The following is a 24,039-nucleotide window of genomic DNA, read 5'->3' as shown; positions in this document are numbered from 1 at the left end:
CTTAAGATCTGAGAAATATATGAATCCACAACACAGAGAGGATAGGGAAGTATTGAACATGCATGGAGGGGAAAATAGGGAAAATTGTTGAATATTCTACAGATTTTTATTGTAGAAGATTGAAACGCGCGCTAGAATGCATCGGGGTGAAGGGATGATGGCTCCTATTGAGGGAGAGACCGGCTGTGTTTATGGATGGATTGTGTTGTTGGATATGTTCACATGGATGGGGTACTGAGGTAGGTGAGAGGAGTGGTGGAGAGAGAGGTGAGAGGAGTGGTGGAGAGAGAGGTGAGAGTAAGAGTGATGGAGAAAGGAGAAAGTAAGTGATGGCGAAAGGTGAGAGTAAGAGTGATGGAGAGAGGTGAGAGGAGTGGTGGAGAGAGCTGTAAGTAAGAGTGACGGAGAGAAGGGAAAGTAAGAGTGATGGCGAAAGGTGAGAGTAAGAGTGATGGAGAGAGGAGAAAGTAAGAGTGATGGAGAGAGGAGAAAGTAAGAGTGATGGAGAGAAGAGAAAGTAAGAGTGATGGAGAGGTGTAAGTAAGAGTGGTGGAGAGAGCTGAAAGTAAGAGTGATGGAGACAAGAGAAAGTAAGAGGTCAGGAGAGAGGAGAAAGTAAGAGTGATGGAGAGAGGAGAAAGTAAGAGTGAAGGAGAGAGGAGAAAGTAGGAGTGATGGAGAGAGGAGAAAGTAAGAGTGAAGGAGAGAGGAGAAAGTAAGAGGTCAGGAGAGAGGAGAAAGTAAGAGTGAAGGAGAGAGGAGAAAGTAAGAGGTCAGGAGAGAAGAGAAAGTAAGAGTGAAGGAGAGAGGAGAAAGTAAGAGTGATGGAGAGAGGAGAAAGTAAGAGTGATGGAGAGAGGAGAAAGTAAGAGTGATGGAGAGAGGAGAAAGTAAGAGTGATGGAGAGAAGAGAAAGTAAGAGTGATGGAGAGAGGAGAAAGTAAGAGTGATGGAGAGAAGAGAAAGTAAGAGTGATGGAGAGAAGAGAAAGTAAGAGTGATGGAGAGAGGAGAAAGTAAGAGTGAGGAGAAAGTAAGAGTGAAGGAGAGAGGAGAAAGTAAGAGTGATGGAGAGAGGAGAAAGTAAGAGTGAAGGAGAGGAGAAAGTAAGAGTGATGGAGAGAGGAGAAAGAGTAATGGAGAGAGGAGAAAGTAAGAGTGATGGAGAGAAGAGAAAGTAAGAGGATGGAGAGAAGAGAAAGAAGAGTGATGGAGAGAAGAGAAAGTAAGAGGATGGAGAGAGGAGAAGAGGAAGAGAGAGGAGAAAGTAAGAGTGATGGAGAGAGGAGAAAAATAAGAGGATGAGAGGAGGAAAAGTAAGAGTGATGGAGGAGAAGAGGGGAGGATAGAGAGAAGAGAAAGTAAGAGTGATAGAGAGAGGTGTAAGTAAGAGTGGTGAGGAGGTGTAAGAGTGATGGAGAGAGGAAAAGTAAGAGTAATGGAGAGAGGTGAGAGGAGTGGGGAGAGGAAAAATTAAGAGTGATGGAGAGAGGATAAAGTAAGAGCGAAGGCGAGAGGTGAAAGTGTTATCAACAGGTAAGACAGAGGGGCTCAATACGGTGAATAAGTTGCTGTATGTAGATGATACAGTACCGACTTTCCAATACCTTCTGTACCCACACAAACACAAGTTCCTTAAACAGTGTCCTGCCAGCTTTGACTCTGTAAATTGTCCTCTTAATAGTATTAGTATATGTCTTGCACCAGGTTTATAAATATTGTGCATTGGTGAACTGAAGGAATAAAACTCAGAAATAAATAACTTGAGTATATTTTTGGTTTTCACAACATTTGTCACAGATTCTATGTTGTCTCGCCTCTTAAAGTCCCAAGACAAGGTTCGTGGTATAGCTCCAAGCCTTCAAGCTTTCCTAAGTGTTAAGGGTCTACCAAGATGGGTTATATCAAGGGTGACGCAGCAGGAACAGGTGAGATGAATGACTATCGTCCAGTCTCAGAGGTAGTAGTTTCACGTCCGGTGTCGAGTTAGATTTGGAAGGAGTTTCGCTCTTCAAGGAGGCCAAACTCGGCGTTCTTGGAGTAGAACTGGGAGGAGGTGTTGCAGGGGATGGCGTTCACCTCTTTGACACATGTCATTTCTCTCTGGTCGAACTTGGACCCATCACTACACATGAAGCTGTGAAAGTACAGTATACATGTTAAACCAACGCTGGATATTGTAAACAAAAGGATATTAACCAACAAGTGATGACCAACAATGGTAAGTGTCAATAGGTACTCACCTATACTGGTATGTCTCGACGCGTCCGGTGGTGAACAGCGCCGGGTAACACATGGAAGACCTTGCAGGAGTTCTCTTCGTCAGCGTAGTACCCGTAGGGCTGGTTAATACAACTGAAAGTGGTGGTGATGTCTCCTAGCAGAAACCTGGCTCCGGAGGGCAGGTTCAAGGGTTCCAGGATATCATTCAGTTGTTCCAAATTGTCACTGGAGGCTGAAGTTCCAAACCGTAGGAGTGCATTGTTGTTGTGTTGAAAGCCAGTTAGACTCTGGAAGACACTTGCTTGAGCTGCAGGTCTCCTGGTGTCCTGCTGGAGCTGACTTGGCGATGCTTGTCCTCTCTGTGACTGGAAGATTGCTGAACCTTTCTGGAAGTTGTTTGCCTGCTGGAGGTTAGTTGCCTGTTGGTTGCTGCTGAATTGTTGTCGGGGTGTGCTGCCAACTCGCCGAGAAGTACTTGCTCGCTGGGCTGCACTACTGCTCTCAGAAACTGCACTTGTAGCTTGTTGATTATTACCGTTACTTTGTCTAAGCGTGGCTGAGCCCGTCTGGAATCTGTTTGAGCCTTGATGGTTCCTTGAGATAAAGGTTTGGGCTGCACCAGATGCTTGTTGAAGCCTGTGAGAGTGTTGTTGATTGTTGGTGAACGTCTGCTGGAAAGCACCACGTCCCTGCTGGGGGGAGGTCAGTGCCTGCTGAGAGCCACTGGAACCTAGTTGGTTGTTGGTAAGTCCTTGTCGAGAATCCCTGGCACTTTGCTGGAAGCTGATACGTCCCTGTTGGGAGCTGAGGAGAGTTTGCCCAGAGTCACTGGAACCCTGCTGGAAACTGCCACGTCCTTGTTGAGAGCCACTGAAACCTTGCTGGGTGCCAACACCACTGGAACCTTGCTGGGTGGCAAATTGTCCTTGCTTGGAGGCGGTGAATGTCTGCTGAGAGCCACTGGAACCTTGCTGGGTGCTAGCAACAATGGAACCTTGCTGGGTGCCAACACCAATGGGACCTTGCTGGGTGCCAAATCGTCCCTGCTGAGAGCCACTGGAACTTTGCTGGGTGTACAGCACCAATGGAGCCTTGCTGGGTGCCAACACCAATGGGACCTTGCTGGGTGCCAACACCGACGGAACCTTGCTGGGTGCCAACACCAATGGGACCTTGCTGGGTGCCAACACCGATGGAACCTTGCTGGGTGCTAGTACCAATGGAACTTTGCGGGTGCCAAACCAATGGAACTGCTGGTGTAGTACCAATGGCACCTTTGCTGGGTGCTAGCACCAATGGAACCTTTTGGGTGCTATACCAATGGAACCTTGCTGGGTGCCAAAACCAATGGAACCTTGCTGGGTGGTAGTACCAATGGAACCTTGCTGGGTGCTAGCAATGGAACCTGCTGGGTGCTATACCAATGGAACCTTGCTGGGTTAGTACCAATGGAACCTTGCTGGGTGCAAAACCAATGAACCTTGCTGGGTGGTAGTACCAATGGAACCTTGCTGTGTAGTACCAATGGAACCTTGCTGGGTGCCAAAACCAATGGAACCTTGCTGGGTGGTAGTACCAATGGAACCTTGCTGGGTGCCAAAACCAATGGAACCTTGCTGGGTGCTAGCACCAATGGAACCTTGCTGGGTGCTAGTACCAATGGAACCTTGCTGGGTGCTAGTACCAATGGAACCTTGCTGGGTGCTAGCACCAATGGAACCTTGCTGGGTGCCAACACCACTGAAGCCTTGATGGATGCCAACACCACTGGCACCTTGCTGGGTGCCAACGCATCCCTGCTGAGAGGCAGTGAACGTCTGCTGAGAGCCACTGGCACCTTGCTGGGTGCCAACGCGTCCCTGCTGGGGGTGAACGTCTGGAACTGGCACCTTGCTGGGTGCCACCACGCGGAGGTGAACGTTGCTGAGGCACCGGCACCTTGCTGAATGCCAAATCGTCCCTGCTGGGAGGCGGTGAACGTTTGCTGAGAACTTGTAAGTCTGTCCTGGGGAGCCCGTTGAGAGCCAGTGAAGGTCTGCTGGAAGCTGTCGTCTTCTCTGGAAGATGATGCTAGCTGGAAAGCTCCCTGATTGAGCTTCAAGTTAGCTTTATTCTGGTCACGGCAGAGGACCAGTTGAGCTGGTTGAGCCAGGAAGGTCTGGGCTGTGGCCGCAGCCAACAAGGCACCTTCAGGGTAAACAATAAAATAAGTTTTCCATATAACAGTAAATTAGGAAGTAGATAAAAATGCACAGGTAAAGATTTAAGATAATCTATCTTCTAGAATAAACAAGTCACTTAAGGAGGATGGCAGAGTTGAGCTGAGATATACAATATATTACAAGTGTCATCGTCGGTGTCACCCAACCTTCATGTTAACTAGTCTGTTGTCACTCACAACCTTCATGGTAACTAGTCGCAGTGTCCTCTAACCTTCATGGTAACTAGTCTGTCACTCACAACCTTCATGGTAACTAGTCTGTTGTCGCTTTCACAGCCTTCATGGTAACTGGTCTGTTGTCACTCCCCAACCTTCTGGTAACTAGTCTGTTGTCACTCACAACCTTCATGGTAACTAGTCTGTTGTCACTCACAACCTTCATGTTAACTAGTCTGTTGTCACTCACAACCTTCATGGTAACTAGTCTGTTGTCACTCCTAGCCTTCATGTTAACTAGTCTGTTGTCACTCACTAGCCTTGGTAACTAGTCTGTTGTCCTCCTAGCCTTCATGGTAACTAGTCTGTTGTCACTCACAGCCTTCATAGTAACTAGTCTGTTGTCACTCTAGCCTTCATGGTAACTGTCTGTTGTCACTCACAGCCTTCATGGTAACTAGTCTGTCACTCACAACCTTCATGTTAACTAGTCTGTTGTCACTCACAACCTTCATGGTAACTAGTCTGTTGTCACTACTGCCTTCATGGTAACTAGTCTGTTGTCACTCACAGCCTTCATGGTAACTAGTCTGTGTCACTCACAACCTTCATGGTAACTAGTCTGTTGTCACTCACAACCTTCATGGTAACTAGTCTGTTGTCACTCACAGCAGCTCATGGTAACTAGTCTGTTGTCTCACAACCTTCATGGTAACTTTAGTCTGTTGTCACTCACAACCTTCATGTTAACTAGTCTGTTGTCACTCACAACCTTCATGGTAACTAGTCCTGTTGTCACTCACAACCTTCATGGTAACTTAGTCTGTTGTCACTCACAACCTTCATGTTAACTTGGTCTGTTGTCCTCTACAACCTTCATGTTAACTACGTCTGTGTCACTCACAACCTTCATGGTAACTAGTCTGTTGTCACTCACAACCTTCATGGTAACTAGTCTGTTGTCACTCACAACCTTCATGTTAACTAGTCTGTTGTCACTCACAACCTTCATGGTAGCTTGGTCTGTTTGTCACTCCTGGCCTTCATGGTAACTAGTCTGCATGCTCACAACCAGCTTCATGGTAACTAGTCTGTTGTCACTCACAACCTTCATGGTAACTAGTCTGTTGTCACTCCACAACCTTCATGGTAACTAGTGCAGTTGTCCTCCACAACCTTCATGGTAACTAGTCTGTTGTCACTCCTTCATGGTAACTAGTCTGTTGTCACTCACAACCTTCATAACTAGTCTGTTGTCACTCACAGCAACCATGGTAACTAGTCTGTTGTCACTCACAACCTTCATAGTGGCTTTAGTCTGTTGTCCTCACAACCTTCATGGTAACTAGTCTGTTGTCACTCACAACCTTCATGTTAACTAGTCTGTTGTCTCACAACCTTCATGTTAACTAGTCTGTTGTCACTCACAACCTTCATGGTAACTAGTCTGTTGTCACTCCTGACCTTCATGTTAGCTAGTCTGTTGTCACTCACAGCCTTCATGGTAACTAGTCTGTTGTCACTCACAACCTTCATGGTAACTAGTCTGTTGTCACTCACAACCTTCATGGTAGCAGTCTATTGTCACTCACAACCTTCATGGTAACTAGTCTGTTTTCACAGCCTTCATGGTAGCTAGTCTGTTGTCACTCACAGCCTTCATGGTAACTAGTCTGTTGTCACTCACAACCTTCATGGTAACTAGTCTGTTGTCACTCACAACCTTCATGGTAACTAGTCTGTTGTCCTCCACAACCTTCATGGTAACTAGTCTGTTGTCACTCACAACCTTCATGGTAACTAGTCTGTTGTCACTCACAGCCTTCATGGTAACTAGTCATTGTCCTCACCTTCATGGTAACTAGTCTGTTGTCACTCACAACCTTCATGGTAACTAGTCTGTTGTCTCACAACCTTCATGTTAACTAGTCTGTTGTCACTCACAACCTTCATGGTAACTAGTCTGTTGTCACTCACAACCTTCATGGTAACTAGTCTGTTGTCACTCACAGCCTTCATAGTAACTAGTCTGTTGTCACTCACAACCTTCATGTTGTCTGTGTCACTCACAACCTTCATGGTAACTAGTCTGTTGTCACTCCACAACCTTCATGGTAACTAGTCTGTTGTACTCTAGCTTCATGGTAACTAGTCTGTTGTCACTCACAACCTTCATGGTAACTAGTCTGTTGTCACTCACAACCTTCATGGTAACTAGTCTGTTGTCACTCACAACCTTCATGGTAACTAGTCTGTTGTCCTCACAACCTTCATGTTAACTGTGTTGTCACTCACAACCTTCATGGTAACTAGTCTGTTGTCACTCACAGCCTTCATGGTAACTAGTCTGTTGTCACTCACAACCTTCATGGTAACTAGTCTATTATTGTCACTCACAACCTTCATGGTAACTAGTCTGTTGTCACTCACAACCTTCATGGTAACTAGTCTGTTGTCCTCACAACCTTCATGGTAACTAGTCTGTTGTCACTCACAGCCTTCATGGTAACTAGTCTGTTGTCACTCACAACCTTCATAGTAACTAGTCTGTTGTCTCACAACCTTCATGGTAACTAGTCTGTTGTCACTCACAGCCTTCATGGTAACTAGTCTGTTGTCACTCACAACCTTCATGGTAACTAGTCTGTTGTCACTCCACAACCTTCATGGTAGCTTAGTCTATTTGTCACTCACAACCTTCATGGTAACTAGTCTGTTGTCACTCTAGCCTTCATGTTAACTAGTCTGTTGTCACTCTCACAACCTTCATGTTAACTAGTCATTGTCACTCACAACCTTCATGGTAACTAGTCTGTTGTCACTCTAGCCTTCATGGTAGCAGTCTGTTGTCACTTCCACAACCTTCATGTACTAGTCTGTTGTCACTCTAGCCTTCATGGTAACTAGTCTGTTGTCACTCACAACCTTCATGGTAACTAGTCTGTTGTCACTCACAACCTTCATGTTAACTAGTCATTTGTCACTCACAACCTTCATGGTAACTAGTCTGTTGTCACTCACAACCTTCATGAGTAACTAGTCTGTTGTCACTCTCACAACCTTCATAGTAGTAGTCTGTTGTCACTCACAACCTTCATGGTAACTAACATTTGTCACTCACAACCTTCATGGTAACTAGTCTATTGTGCTCACAACCTTCATGGTAACTAGTCTGTTGTCACTCACAACCTTCATGTTAACTAGTCTGTTGTCACTCACAACCTTCATGGTAACTAGTCTATTGTCACAACCTTCATGGTAACTAGTCTGTTGTCCTCCTTCATGGTAGTAACTAGTCTGTCACTCACAACCTTCATGGTAACTAGTCTGTTGTCACTCACAACCTTCATGGTGTTAACTAGTCTATTGTCACTCACAGCCTTCATGGTAACTAGTCTGTTGTCACTCACAACAGCTGTGTTAACTAGTCTGTTGTCACTCACAACCTTCATGGTAACTAGTCTATTGTCACTCACAGCCTTCATGGTAACTAGTCTGTTGTCACTCACAACCTTCATGGTAACTAGTCTGTTGTCACTCACAACCTTCATGGTATTTAACTAGTCTGTTGTCCTCCTAGCCTTCATGTTAACTAGTCTGTTGTCACTCTAGCCTTCATGGTAGCTAGTCTGTTGTCCTCCTGGCCTTCATGGTAGTCTGTTGTCACTCACAGCCTTCATGGTAACTAGTCTATTTGTCACTCTAGCCTTCATGGTAACTAGTCTGTTGTCTCACAGCCTTCATGGTAACTAGTCTGTTGTCGCCACAACCTTCATGGTAACTAGTCTGTTGTCACTCACAACCTTCATGTTAACTAGTCTGTTGTCACTCACAACCTTCATGTTAACTAGTCTGTGTCACTCACAGCCTTCATGTTAACTAGTCTATTGTCTCACAACCTTCATGTGTTAGCAGTCTATTGTCACTCACAACCTTCATGTTAACTAGTCTGTTGTCTCTAGCCTTCATGTTAACTAGTCTATTGTCACTCACAACCTTCATGGTAACTAGTCTGTTGTCACTCACAACCTTTCATGTTAACTAGTCTGTTGTCACTCACAACCTTCATGGTAACTAGTCTGTTGTCACTCACAACCTTCATGTGGTAACTAGTCTGTTGTCACTCCTGCCTTCATGGTAACTAGTCTGTTTGTCCTCACAGCCTTCATGAGTAACTAGTCTGTTGTCATAAACTTCATGTTAGCTAGTCTGTTGTCCTCACAACCTTCATGGTAACTAGTCTGTTGTCACTCACAACCTTCATGGTAACTAGTCTGTCACTCACAACCTTCATGGTAGCTTCTGTTGTCACTCACAACCTTCATGGTAACTAGTCTGTTGTCACTCCACAGCCTTCATGGTAACTAGTCTGTTGTCCTCACAACCTTCATGGTAGCTAGTCTGTTGTCACTCACAACCTTCATGGTAACTAGTCTGTTGTCACTCACAGCCTTCATGGTAACCTAGTCTGTTGTCACTCTAACCTTCATGTTAACTAGTCTGTTGTCTCACAACCTTCATGTTAACTAGTCTGTTGTCACTCACAACCTTCATGGTAGCTAGTCTATTGTCACTCTGGCCTTCATGGTAACTAGTCTGTTGTCACTCACAGCCTTCATGGTAACTAGTCTGTTGTCACTCCACAGCCTTCATGGTAACTAGTCTGTTGTACTCACAGCCATGTTAACTAGTCTGTTGTCCTCCACAACCTTCATGGTAACTAGTCTGTTGTCACTCACAGCAGCATGTTAACTAGTCTGTTGTCACTACCCAGCCTTCATGTTGCTTAAGTCTGTTGTCTTTCCCACAACCTTCATGGTAGCCTAGTCTGTGTCACTCACAGCCTTCATGGTAACTAGTCTGTTGTACTCCTAGCCTTCATAGTGGCAGGTGTGTCACTCTGGCCTTCATGGTAACTAGTCTGTTGTCTCACAACCTTCATGGTAGCTTAGACCATTGCTCACAACCTTCATGTTAACTAGTCTGTTGTCACTCTAGCCTTCATGGTAACTAGTCTGTTGTCACTCACAGCCTTCATGGTAACTATTGTTGTCACTCACAACCTTCATGGTAGCTAGTCTGTTGTCACTCACAGCCTTCATGGTAACTAGTCTGTTGTCACTCACAGCCTTCATGTTAACTAGTCTGTTGTCATCACAACAACTTCATGTTAACTAGTCTGTTGTCACTCACAACCTTCATGGTAACTAGTCTGTTGTGCACTCACAGCCTTCTAATGTGTTAACTAGTCTGTTGTCTCACAACCTTCATGGTAACTAGTCTATTGTCACTCCACAACCTTCATGTTAACTAGTCTATTTGTCACTCACAACCTTCATATTTAACTAGTCTATTGTCACTCACAACCTTCATGGTAACTAGTCTGTTGTCACTCACAACCTTCATGTTAACTAGTCTGTTGTCACTCACAGCTTCATGGTAACTTAGTCTGTTGTCACTCCCCAACCTTCATGTTAACTAGTCTGTGTGCACTCCACAACCTTCATGGTAACTAGTCTGTGTCACTCACAACCTTCATGGTAACTAGTCTGTGTCACTCACAACCTTCATGTTAGCTAGTCTGTCACTCCTGGCCTTCATGTTGAAACTGGTCTGTTGTCCTCTGGCCTTCATGGTAACTAGTCTATTGTCACTCACAGCCTTCATGGTAACTAGTCTATTGTCACTCACAGCTTCATGGTAACTAGTCTATTGTCACTCACAGCCTTCATGGTAACTTCAGTCTGTTGTCTCACAACCTTCATGGTAACTAGTCTGTTGTCACTCACAACCTTCATGGTAACTAGTCTGTTGTCACTCCTGGCAACTATGGTAACTAGTCTGTGTCTCACAACCTTCATGGTAACTAGTCTGTTGTCCTCACAGCCTTCATGGTAACTAGTCTGTTGTCTCTGGCAGCTAATGGTAACTAGTCTGTTGTCACTCACAACCTTCATGGTAACTAGGTCATATTTGTCACTCACAACCTTCATGGTAACTAGTCTGTTGTCACTCACAACCTTCATGTTAACTAGTCTGTTGTCACTCACAACCTTCATGGTAACTAGTCTGTTGTCACTCACAACCTTCATAGTTAACTAGTCTGTTGTCACTCACAACCTTCATGGTAACTAGTCTGTTGTCACTCACAGCCTTCATGTTAACTAGTCTGTGTTCACTCACAACCTTCATGTTAACTAGTCTGTTGTCACTCACAACCTTCATGTTAACTAGTCTGTTGTCTCACAACCTTCATGTTGTGATCTGTTGTCACTCACAACCTTCATGGTAACAGTCTGTTGTCACTTTCCTAGCCTTCATGGTAACTAGTCTGTTGTCACTCACCCAACCTTCATGTTAACTAGTCTGTTGTCACTCACAACCTTCATGTTAACTAGTCTGTTGTCACTCACAACCTTCATGGTAACTAGTCTGTTGTCACTCTGCCTTCATGGTAACTAGTCTGTTGTCACTCACAACCTTCATGGTAACTGGTCTGTGTCTCACAACCTTCATGGTAACTAGTCTGTTGTCACTCTAGCCTTCATGGTAACTAGTCTGTTGTCCTCACAACCTTCATGTTAACTAGTCTGTTGTCACTCACAACCTTCATGGTAACTAGTCTGTTGTCACTCCCTACAGCCTTCATGGTAGCTAGTCTGTTGTCACTCTAGCCTTCATGTTAGCTTAGTCTGTTGTCATAAGCCTTCATGGTAACTAGTCTGTGTCGCCTTCATGGTAACTAGTCTGTTGTCACTCACAACCTTCATGGTAACTAGTCCTGTGTCCTCACAACCTTCATGGTAACTAGTCTGTTGTCACTCACAACCTTCATGGTAACTAGTCTGTTGTCACTCACAGCCTTCATGTTAACTAGTCTGTTGTCACTCACAGCCTTCATGTTAACTAGTCTGTTGTCCTCACAACCTTCATGGTAACTAGTCTGTTGTCACTCTGGCATTCATGTTAGCTTAGTCTGTTGTCTCACAACCTTCATGGTAACTAGTCTGTTGTCACTCACAACCTTCATGGTAACTAGTCATTTGTCACTCACAACCTTCATGGTAACTAGTCTGTTGTCACTCACAGCCTTCATGGTAACTTGGTCTGTTGTCACTCACAACCTTCATGGTAACTAGTCTGTTGTCGCACAACCTTCATGTTAACTAGTCTGTTGTCCTCCACAGCCTTCATGGTAACTAGTCTGTGTCACTCACAACCTTCATGGTAACTAGTCTGTTGTCTTTCCAGCCTTCATGGTAGCTAGTCTGTTGTCACTCACAACCTTCATGTTAACTTAGTCTGTTGTCCTCACAACCTTCATGGTAACTAGTCTGTTGTCACTCACAACCTTCATGTGGTAACTAGTCTGTTGTCACTCACAACCTTCATGTTAACTTAGTCTGTTGTCACTCACAACCTTCATGGTAACTAGTCTGTGTCACTCACAACCTTCTGGTAACTAGTCTGTTGTCACTCACAACCTTCATGTTAACTAGTCTGTTGTCACTCACAACCTTCATAGTAACTAGTCTGTTGTCACTCGCCTTCATGTTGTTAACTAGTCTGTTGTCACTCACAACCTTCATGTTAACTAGTCTGTTGTCACTCACAACCTTCATGTTAGCAGTCTGTTGTCACTCACAACCTTCATGTTAACTAGTCTGTTGTCACTCACAACCTTCATGGTAACTAGTCTGTTGTCACTCACAACCTTCATAGTAACTAGTCTGTTGTCACTCACAACCTTCATGGTAACTAGTCTGTTGTCACTCACAACCTTCATGGTAACTTAGTCATTTGTCACTCACAACCTTCATGGTAACAGTCTGTGTCACTCACAACCTTCATGGTAACTAGTCTGTTGTCTTTCACAACCTTCATGGTAACTTAGTCTGTTGTCACTCACAACCTTCATGTTACTAGTCTGTTGTCACTCACAACCTTCATGTTAACTAGTCTGTTGTCACTCACAACCTTCATGGTAACTAGTCTGTTGTCACTCACAACCTTCATGGTAACTAGTCTGTTGTCACTCACAACCTTCATTGCTAGTCTGTTGTGTCAGCCTTCATGGTCTGACATGCTCACAACCTTCATGGTAACTAGTCTGTGTCACTCACAACCTTCATGTTAACTAGTCTGTTGTCACTCACAACCTTCATGGTAACTAGTCTGTTGTCACTGCAGCCTTCATGGCCCAAACTTCGTCTGTTGCCACTCAAGCCTTCTGTTAGCTAGTCTGTGTCACTCACAACCTTCATGGTAACTGGTCTGTTGTCACTCACAGCCTTCATGGTAACTAGTCTGGTGTGCTCAACCTTCATGGTAACTAGTCTGTTGTCACTCGCCCAACTAGTGTGTGTTGTCCTCCCCAGCCCTTCATGGAAGTAGCTCAGTCTGTTGTGCTCCTGGCTTAGCCCCAAAATGTTAACTTCGATGCCTTTGTCACTCACAACCTTCATGTTAACTAGTCTGTTGTCACTCACAACCTTCATGTTAACTAGTCTGTTGTCACTCACAACCTTCATGGTAACTAGTCTGTTGTCACTCACAACCTTCATGTTAACTAGTCTGTTGTCACTCACAACCTTCATGGTAACTAGTCTATTGTCACTCACAACCTTCATGTTAACTAGTCTATTGTCACTCACAACCTTCATGGTAACTAGTCTGTTGTCACTCACAACCTTCATGGTAACTAGTCTGTTGTCACTCACAACCTTCATGGTAACTAGTCTGTTGTCACTCACAACCTTCATGTTAACTAGTCTGTTGTCACTCACAACCTTCATGGTAACTAGTCTGTTGTCACTCACAACCTTCATGGTAACTAGTCTGTTGTCACTCACAACCTTCATGGTAACTAGTCTGTTGTCACTCACAACCTTCATGGTAACTAGTCTGTTGTCACTCACAACCTTCATGGTAACTAGTCTGTTGTCACTCACAACCTTCATGTTAACTAGTCTGTGTCACTCACAACCTTCATGTTAACTAGTCTGTGTCACTCACAACCTTCATGGTAACTAGTCTGTTGTCACTTCCAAATTAATACAAAAATTTTCGAGACAGAATTACTTAGTTCACTGGAGATGTTTCTTAAGATTTTTTTAATGCAATATATCGAGAAGTTATTTACGAATGCGACAATGACTCCATGATTGGATTCACTTGAAATATTCTTGATTCTTATTCCTTTTATAACAACAGCAGGCTATGACTCACCAAGGAGGAGGACCTTCATGTTGTGGATTAGCTCAGAGCCCCAGTGGTTGTGGCTAAGGAGTGTGGTGTCCTCTCCTCTTTTATACCCCCCTGACTACAAGGGTTACCACACACTCTATTCTCTGGCAGGACAACCTCACTCTGGCGACAGGTTTGAGCGGGAAGGATAACATTGTGTTTGAGGTCGTTTTTCTTGGCTGCAGTTAGTTAGTCCAATTACAGCCTCTCTTGACCAAGCTTGTTTTTCTTTCCTAAGTGAGGGATGCTTTATCAAGTGAGGTTAAAGGCAGGAAATGGTTAACTCGTGGTCATTCTTATCCATTTCTGTGTTACTTTACATAATATTAGAATTTATTTGTTTTTTTCTAGACTCTTCCTTATAGAATATAGTTCACTGGTAAATGGGCGACTAACCTAACCTAACCTAACCTAAATTAACCTCAGATAACCTAACCTAACCATGCCATTGAGAGTGGGCCCCCATTCGTAATTGGCCCCAGGTTTAAGAGAGCCCCAGTCGACATGGTTAGGTTAGGTTGTTAAGTTTGATTGGGTTCAGTTAGGTTAGGTTAAGCTACTGTAGATCAATATAAAAATCTTTAGAATTTCATTAACACACACACACACACACACACGCACACACGCACACAGGGAGACAGAGGGGAGGGGGAGGCACCAGACACAAGGTCGAGCTGTGACACACAACACCACCTCGCCTGACACCAGACACACACGAGGCCAAAACTTGTCTAATCTGACGCTCTGTTTATGTGTGGAGCAGAGAGAGAGAGAGAGAGAGAGAGAGAGAGAGCACTTCAGTGATTAAAGAGAAAAAAATTATTATGAAAATGATTAAAATGTCAATAACCTGATCCTTCTGTGTGTGTGTGTGTGTGTGTGATCTATACACCTCCCAACTGACGACGTCACTAACCTGTCTGCCGTCACTGCTGTCAGCCGTCAGTACTATCTATCTGCAGTCACTGCTCAGCCTAAAGTTACGAGTCTTAGCCTCTCACTGTTGACCTAAGCTGCCCTCTCCCCCAGCTGTACACCTCTGACTGACTGACACACTTTAAATATGACCTTCGTGACCTGACACACAGTGCCAGCATGAGGGTCATCATGCGAGATGTTCCCCTGACGTGGCCCAGCAACAGCCAGGTCGTTAGAGAGGTCGTCAACAAGTCAATTACCTCGTGTGGATATCGAGGCAGCGGGTTGATGGTGCCTGCAATATGGCCAACGGGAACGCTACACCCTTCATATTTTTTATTTTGTTAGCAGAAGCAATTATACCATAGCCTAACCTAACCTAACCTAACCTAACCTAAACTAACTGAACTTTCGTAAGAGTAGTTTTAATTAAGTTAGGATAGGTTTAATTGGTCTAAATCACCCGGGGAAGTACTGTATAATGATTAGTGGTCCCATTTTCGTGGTCAATTTTTCATAACATCGACCATCTTGCCTTGAAGGTCACTGTTGCTTCACATCCATCAGAGGTTCAGATCTATAACAACAACAAGCCGGGAAATCAATCTAACAACATTTACATGAACTACACCTCCTCTGGTTGACATTTACCCACGTATACACAACAACAACTCAGTTTCTCTCTCGCCATTAGAACGAATTCCGATATCACACGAAGGAACAGTAACACCGCTGCTACCTACTGACTATCGGGAACCAATGGCCGATCCAAACGAGTGACCACGATGACGTCATAACACTATTTTGTAAAGATTAATGTGAGTTTGGGAGTCGCTACCTTGACTTTATCTTCCGCACACACACACACACACACACACACACACACACACACACACACACACGTACCGTATATATTGGAATGATATCTAGGAGACGGATATATCTTATTGACTCTATTACTAAAGGTCAAAGGTCAGAGGTCAATAACATATACCTTGAGCCTGGAGCGTAAGTGATATATAGATATTGGTGACCGGAGAGTTTTATATCATCGGTGTTGAGACATAACAGACATACATACATACATTAGTCTCAGTATAAACAATGTCTCTACCTCCAATGTTTATAGTTTTTACCTGTGTATGCTATGTATTATGTATATTGTGTATTATGTATGAGGTATATGTGTGTGTGTGTGTGTGTAATAATAATAATAATAATAATAATAATAATAATAATAATAATAAACGGTTTATTAATAGAGTTGCAGCCGGTGGCTGAATGTATATAAACTTACATTTGATTTAGACATAATGATATGCATTGAATACATTTACAGAGCTGTACAGTACATAAATCAGGAGTTGTTTATTATTTTAACACTAGATGGGATGGTGCTGTTCTTATATCTATCGGTGCGGGCTCTTATGGGCTGAATTTTGTTGTAGTGGCGGACTGCGCGAGGTGGGTGGGGGGCTGCAGGTGGCAGGAGGTGGCGATGACGAGGATGGTGCAGTAGTCCACTGGCCAACCTTGCTAGTACTTGGTGGTGGAGGTCACTGAGGGATGGCATTTCCAGGGTGGAGAGAGCGTTGATGTAGCCGGAGTATTCTGCGCCGAGCATGATTCTGCAGGCCCTTTTCTGTACCTTCTCTAGCCGACGTTGTTGGGTGGAGTTGAGAGAAGACGACCAGGCTGGTGACGCATACGTTAGTTTAGGGAGAATAAAGGCGTTGTAGATAGTCCTCAACTCTGGCGTGGGTGTCCCAAGTGACCAAAGTCGTCGTAGCATGTAGAGACGGTACGAGGCTGCCTTGACTGTGTTGTTTACATGGGCCTTCCAGTCCAGTTTGTGGTCTATGGTAACACCCAGGAGTTTGGCAGACTGCACTAACTGGAGAGGATGGGCACCCACTGTGACTTCTGGAGCTTGCACTGGAGTGTGTGTGTGTGTGTGTGTGTGTGTGTGTGTGTGTGTGTAGTGGCGACCGAAGATGTTATTCTTAAATATATTAAAGGGATGAAAATGTTAAACACCTGAGATTAGCCCCAGCTTAACCACCTAACCTAACACCCCTAGGATGACAAGCCTTCAGTTGAAATATTTTTTTTTTTTTTGGGGGTAATCTTCAGGTGATACTTAAAGGCAAATTAACAGAAATTTATATTCAGAGGTAAACACAATGCTGATTCATTTGTCTCATTCATTTATACATCTCATAGATCTGCTGTTCTATTTAAAGGGCACTACGCATTTGTTTGTAAGCACAATAGTCAGCTGATCGTATCATTAATTCATTCACAAGTTCCTTCCATCGTAGTAAACATTGGAGTAATTAGCTGTCGGTGTCACTCATTTATCTTATCCCTAGACCCTGAAAGAGTTAAAGAGCACCGCAGGTTTGTTTGTAAACACAGTCAGCTGATCGTATAATTAGTTGATTTAAAAAGAACTCTTTCCATCGTAGTGAAATGACAGAAATTAGCTTTGGGTGTAAATTTTTTTATTCATCTGTTAAAAACCTGGATCCTGGGGGGCAATCTATATTTGTTAGTAAACACAGGTCAGCTGACATGGGTCATTACAGCCAGGTGGTACACTTCCATTAGTTACCTGTCACACTCAGTATGATTAATGTGTAGCCAGGTAGACGCTCTATAACCAGGCTACGTAATCTATGCTGGCAGGCGTGTGTGTGTGTGTGTGTGTGTGTGTGTGTGTGTGTGTTTGCAAACATTCATACACACGTGCTTATGTGCCCAATAATTGTATATATGTATTCGCTTATGTATGCATGCAGGTTAGGTTAAGTTGGTTAGGTTAGGTTAGGTTAGGAAATCCATCTTTAGTGTCGTAACTTAAGTGAGCCAATTAGACACCTGGTAATGAAGGCACTAATAAAAGGTTCACTTAAGACTATAACACGATGATAGGTTGTCAAAGATTCATTCAATAACATGGAAACAGAACTAGATCCACTCAGACGTTGCGGTTAACCTTACCTGAGGAACCTGTCCGGTGGAGTTCTCCCTGATGACGAGACCAGGTCGATCATCACCAAGGTCAAGTCCCTAAACCAGTGCTATCATTTCAACAAGTACCACCACCTTAGCAACAGCATCAATTTACTTTAAACTAAACCCACAACTCAAGTTTTCTCAAGATTTATTTTTAATTTTTTCTGTCTATCTGTCTCCGTCTCATATACACAATGAACCAATTACAAACGTTTTTAGATCATACTTAAAGTTACGAGCCAATGAGAATTCGAATCTAGGTTTGGTAATCAACTTGGCCTTGAGAGCTGTGGTGATGATAGTGCGAGGTTGTGGTGACTTACAGGTTAAGTGAGTCATTAACTTTATAGAATTCCCTTCAGGTGAGTGTGTCAAGTGAGAGACAGTGATAGTGGTCGTGCGTGTAGAGAGGTCAATGGCGTCTCTATTTATGTATGTAATTATCTGTGTCTTGAGTTAACTGTTTTGCTATATATATATGACTCTATTTACAATGCTATCCCCGAGGTTAAAGGTCAAGGTCAAAATCCGAGGTGTAAGTACGTAGTCAGTGAGAGTAACAATACCTAAGCCATGTTAAAGAATCCGCCTTGAAGACCATCTCTGTTTACTAATAACCATTCGCGGAAGACATAAGGGGCGAATCCGACTCCAAAACACACGTCATGAAAGTAAACCTGTTTGTCTAGCCTCTTATTAGTATATATGATTACTTCAGGAAAAAGGGCTGGCGAACGTTCGTCTGGCTTAGGATATACGAGCATGTAATTGAAGGGTAGAGTGAAGGCCCGGAGGTATTAAGTGTGGTGGTGGTGGTGTGTGTGTGTGTGTGTGTGTGTGTGTGTGTGTGTGTGTGTGTGTGTGTGTGTGTGTATCCTTTAACTATTTTTTTGACTCCTTATTTTCTTTTCTCTTCCTTTGTCTGTATGACCTAACCTAACCTAACCTAACCTAACCTAACCTAACCCAACCTAGTGGTAGAAACAACAGCTATGCGGATCTGTTACACCTGTTTAACTCCTCAGGTGAGAAAGGGTGTGGTGAGAGGTGGCGGAAGGGGGGGGGGAGGGAGGGAGGGGGGTAGGGGTAAGGGTAGTGGGTCCCTCCCCCACACCAACGGACAATATTTTTTACACCAATTATTATTATTATTATTATTATTATTATTATTATTATTATTATTATTAAGAAAATATATAAAAAAATACAAAAAATATTAAAAATAGTAAAATAAATAGAATAAAGAACAATCAAATGAAATTAATAATAGAGGAAAAGAAAAAAAGAAATAAAAAGAGAGAGAAAAGTAAGAAAAAGAAAGGAAATAGGTGACAGAAATATGGAAAAGAATTAGAGAATGGAAATATAATAAAAATGGAAAGGGGGGGGAAAGCGAAAATGGCCAACACGAAGGAAAGAAAGAGAAAAATACAGAGGACTTTGTGTGTGTGAGAGAGAGAGAGTTAATATAGATAGACAAAGAAATAAAAAAAACAAGAAAGAAAGAAAGAAAGAAAGAAAGAAGAAACCTACAAATATCTCTCACTCTACTTCTCTCACTCACTCTCTCTCTTTACCTACCTGAGGCACCACAATCGCGCACAGGTAATTACTGAGGCACAACACCTGGCTGCTGCGGCTTAATAAGTTACTCTGATCCCTGACCCACCTGTGTGTACCTGGCGCCCTCCTAGGAAGCCTCTAATTTACTGAAGCCCTTTGGAGGAGAAAGAGAGAGTATCTATCTGCCCTGAATACGGTCTGAAACCTTTGAAACCCCCTTATTATGATCTGAAGCCTTCTGGATAGGATTTGAAGCCTTCTGGATACGAGTTGAAACTTTCTGAATACGGTCTGAAACCTCTTAATATGACCTGAATCTTTATAAATACGGACTGAAACCCTCTGAATAGGAAGTGAATCTTCTTGAAAACTTACTGAAACCCTCAAATACGCCGTAACTCTGTAAAAAAAAAAACCTGAAACCTAATTGAAACCCCTGACAATTTACTGAAACCCCCTTAGTGGGCTTTAAACCCATTGGAAACTCACTGAAACCCCCTGAATTCCCTTAAAATTCCCCAAAACGGCTTAATCCCCGTAAAAACAAACCTGAAACCCCTGAAAATGCCCCGAAACCCCCCATAAGCCCCTAGAAACCCCCAAAACCCTCCTCCCCCCCAAAACCCCTCTAAAACCACCACCCCGCCATAAATCCCAGAGTCATCCTCCCCCTCTCCCTCTTCCTACTCCTCCTCCCCCTCCTCCTCTTCCCTACTCCCCACCCTCCCCTCTTCCTCCTCCTCCTCCCCCTTCCCTACTTCTCCTCCCCCTCTTCCTCTTCCCCTCCTCCTCTTCTCCCCACCCTCCCCCTCTTCCTCCTCCTCCTCCCCACTTCCCTACTTCTCCTCCTTCTTCCCTCTTCCCCCTCCTCCTCTTCTCTCCCCACCCTCCCCCTCTTCCTCCTCCTCCTCCCCCACTTCCTACTTCTCCTCCCCCTCTTCCTCTTCCCCTCCTCCTCTTCCTACTCCCACCCACCCTCTTCCTCCTCCTCCTCCCCCACTTCCCTACTTCTCTCCCCTCTTCCTCCTCCCCCCTCTCCCCCTCCCCCTCTTCCTCCCTATTCTAGTCTAATTACACATGGAGGCTTAATTATCTCAGGTAATTTGTGGCGTCTAAACTTGGTGTCAGATTCACCTAATTAAAGGGATGTAAATTTCAGCGTCGCTAGTTTATACCTAAGAAAGGGAAGACCTTCTTAAGTATTAAAGAGACCCAGGTGAGTTTGGCTTGATTAAAGGTGTGTGTGTGTGTGTGTGTGTGTGTGTGTGTGTTAAGGGGTAGTGACGGTAGGTACTGTCCCTCTTGTATACTTTTTTTCGTGTTTTTGTTTTCTTCGTAATTTTATTCTCTGATACTTCCCTCTGACACTAACCATAGACACTTCCCTTGGTATTTCTCACTTGCACATCTCTCTCGCACTGTCCACCGGCACTTCCATTGGCACTTCTCACCGATACCCATCTCCCTAACACTTCCCTCTGATATCACTCACCGGCACTTCCCTCCGGCACTTCCCTCTGGCACTACGGGAAGACAAACAAGCCATCATCTCCGAGATAATTAAAATCAATAATTCACCCAGCACTTATGCCCTACTGGCTCTGACACTTACTGGAGGGCCGCAGAGGCCTGGCCAATTAGAGGCGAGTTTGGTGGTGATTATGTGGAGTATTTGTGGTAGTTAGTGTGGAGGAGTGGGGGGTAGTTAAGGGGGAGGAGTGGGGGTAGTTAGCGTTGGGATAATTGTGGTAGTTAGGGTGAAATAATTGTGGTAGTTAGGGTGGAGTAATTATGGTAGTTAGTATTGTATAGATGAGTGGGGGGGTTAGACCAAGGTGGAGTAAATCTGGTAGTTAGGGTGAATGATGTTGTGACGAAGGTGATTCCTGATAGGTTGGTTGTCTTTTAACGTGGAGAGAGAGAGAGCGAAGGAGAGAGAGAGAGTTAAGATAAAACTATAAACAATACCTCGAGACATCTGCCTGAGGAACAACACTTCAGCACAGCAGTCATTAATCACCTGAATTGCCTAATTAACTCGTTAAGGTGATTAATGTTATAATGATTTTTAAGGCGGGTTAAGTGAGAGTAATTTATGAATGCTGGAATGATATATTGAGGAAAGTTCTGTGTTGGGTGGAGCACATGGAGGGGTCGGGGGCCAAATGTAAACAAAGAGTGTCGTCACGGATCAGCTGTTTTTTTTCGGGGGCCAAATGTAAACAAAGAGTGACGTCACGGATCAGCTGTTTTTTTTCGGGGGCCAAATGTAACCAAAGAGTGACGTCACGGATCAGCTGTTTTTTTTCTCGACTAATGGCCATTGGTTGGGATATTATTTTTGTTGGACCACTTGAAGATTAGACACCCATTATTTTACGGGGTGGGGGTGAAATAGATAAGTTTTATTAGCGTTAGGGTGTTTAATCCTGACACTACACACATATATAAACAAACAATCACACACACACACAGACACACACACACACACACACACACACACACGCAGTCACCTTGAGATGGTGACTCACTGTGCCTATACTGATCTTAATTCCACGACCTCCATGCCCCACCACACTGCACCCACCCTCATCACACCTCAACCACACCAAACTACACCTTCCAAACCTCACCCACACCCCCTCCACACCTCACCCACACCCCTCCACCTCACCCACACCCTCCATCTCATCTACACCCATCACCTCCCACCACATCTCCTACACCTCCCACATCTCACACCTCCCACACCTCCCACCCACACCCCTCCCACACCTCACCTACACCCCCACACCTCACCCCACACCCTCCACATCTCCCACCACCTCCATCCCCTACACCCCTCCACACACCTCACCTACACCCCTCCACACCTCACCCACACCTCCCACATCTCCACCCTACCCATCCACCTCCCACCCACACCCATCCACACACCTCCCACCCCACACCCTCCCACCTCACCCACACCTCCCCTCCCACCCCACCCATCCACACCTCCACCTACACCTCCACATCTCACCTCCCCTCCACATCTCACCCTACACCCTCCCACCCCTCCCACATACCCCACCTCCACATCTCACCTACACCCATCCACCTCACCCACACCCTCATCACCTACACCCTCCATCTCAACTACACCCTCCACACCTCACCTACACCCCTCCACCTCACCTACACCCCTCCACCTCTCCCTAACCCATCCACCTCACCTACACCCCCCACATCCTCACCTACACCTCCACACCTCACCTACACCCCTCCAACCCTCACCTACACCCCTCCCCTCACCTACACCCCTCCAACCTCACCTACACCCCTCCCACACCTCACCTACACCCCACACCACCTACACCCTCCACACCTCAAATACACCCCTCCACACCTCACCTACACCCCTCCCACCTCACCATACACCTCCCACACCTCACCTACCTCCACACCTCACCTCCCACACCTCACCTACACCCCTCCCCCCCTCACCTACACCCCTCCCCCTCCTACCTCCCACCTCTACACCCCTCCCATCTCACCCCACCCCTCACATCTCACCCCTACACCCCTCCCACACCTCACCTACACCCCTCCCACACCTCACCTACACCCTCCCACACCTCCCACCCTCACCCTCCCATCTCACCTACACCTCCACCTCACCTACACCCTCCACATCTCCACCACACCCCTCCCACACCTCACCTACCCCTCCCACCTCCACACTCCTCACCTACACCCCTCATCTCACCCCTCCCATCTCACCTACACCCCTCCCCACCTCACCTACACCCCTCCCTCTCACCTACACCCCTCCCACCTCCCTACACCCCTCCACACCTCCCACCTACACCATCACCTCACCTACACCTCCCACATCACCTACACCCCTCCACACCTCACCCCCACCTCCCATCTCACCTACACCCCTCCCCTCACCTACACCCCTCCCACACACCTCCACCTACACATTCTACACCTCACCTACACCCTCCCATCTCACCTACCCCTCCCTCCACCCCACCCCTCACTCACCTACACCCCTCCCACCTCCCCCTCCACCATTCTACACCTCACCTACACCCCTCCCATCTCCCTACACCCCTCCCACCTCCCACACCCCTCCACATCTCCACCTACACCCCTCCACTCTCACCTACACCCCTCCCACATCTCCCCTCTCCACACTCACCTACACCTCCACATCTCACCTACACCTCCACACCTCACCTACACCCCTCCACCTCACCTACACCCTCCCACCTCACCTACACCATCACCCTCTCACCTCTCTCACCTACACCCCTCCACATCTCACCCACCCCTCACATCTCCCACCTACACCCCTCCACATCTCACCCCTACACCCCTCCACATCTCACCTACACCTCCACCTCACCTACACCCCTCCACATCTCACCTACACCCCTCCCACATCTCACCCACCCTCCACATCTCCCCTACACCCCTCCCATCTCCCCACCTACACCCCCTCCCCACACCTCACCTACACCCCTCCCACCTCCCACCTCCCACATCTCACCTACCCCTCCCATCTCACCTACACCCCTCCCCTCCCTACACCTCTACCACACCTCACCTCACATCTCACCTACACCTCCCATCTCTCCCCACCCCTCCACATCTCACCTACACCCACCCACATCTCACCTACACCCTCCCACCTCACCTACACCC

General features: G+C 45.5%; 1 protein-coding gene across 1 annotated transcript; it reads right to left on the bottom strand.

Moving 5' to 3' along the window:
- Positions 1-1,755: 1,755 nt before the first annotated feature.
- LOC121858567 (hornerin-like) lies at positions 1,756-13,975 on the bottom strand. The gene is made up of 5 exons (XM_042355057.1): positions 13,828-13,975; positions 4,161-4,409; positions 3,695-4,059; positions 2,243-3,508; positions 1,756-2,136 (listed from the first exon to the last, which is right to left on the bottom strand). The coding sequence occupies exons 1-4, from the start codon at positions 13,844-13,846 to the stop codon at positions 2,243-2,245; spliced, it is 1,899 nt and encodes a 632-aa protein (XP_042210991.1). The 5' UTR covers positions 13,847-13,975; the 3' UTR covers positions 1,756-2,136.
- Between the last annotated feature and the right edge of the window lie 10,064 nt (positions 13,976-24,039).

Source organism: Homarus americanus, unplaced genomic scaffold, assembly GCF_018991925.1.
Source record: "Homarus americanus isolate GMGI-L3 unplaced genomic scaffold, GMGI_Hamer_2.0 scaffold74, whole genome shotgun sequence".
In the NCBI taxonomy this organism is placed as follows: Eukaryota; Metazoa; Arthropoda; class Malacostraca; order Decapoda; family Nephropidae; genus Homarus; species Homarus americanus.
The sequence above is the reverse complement of the archived record's forward strand: the minus strand, read 5'-3'. Positions and strand labels throughout refer to the sequence as shown.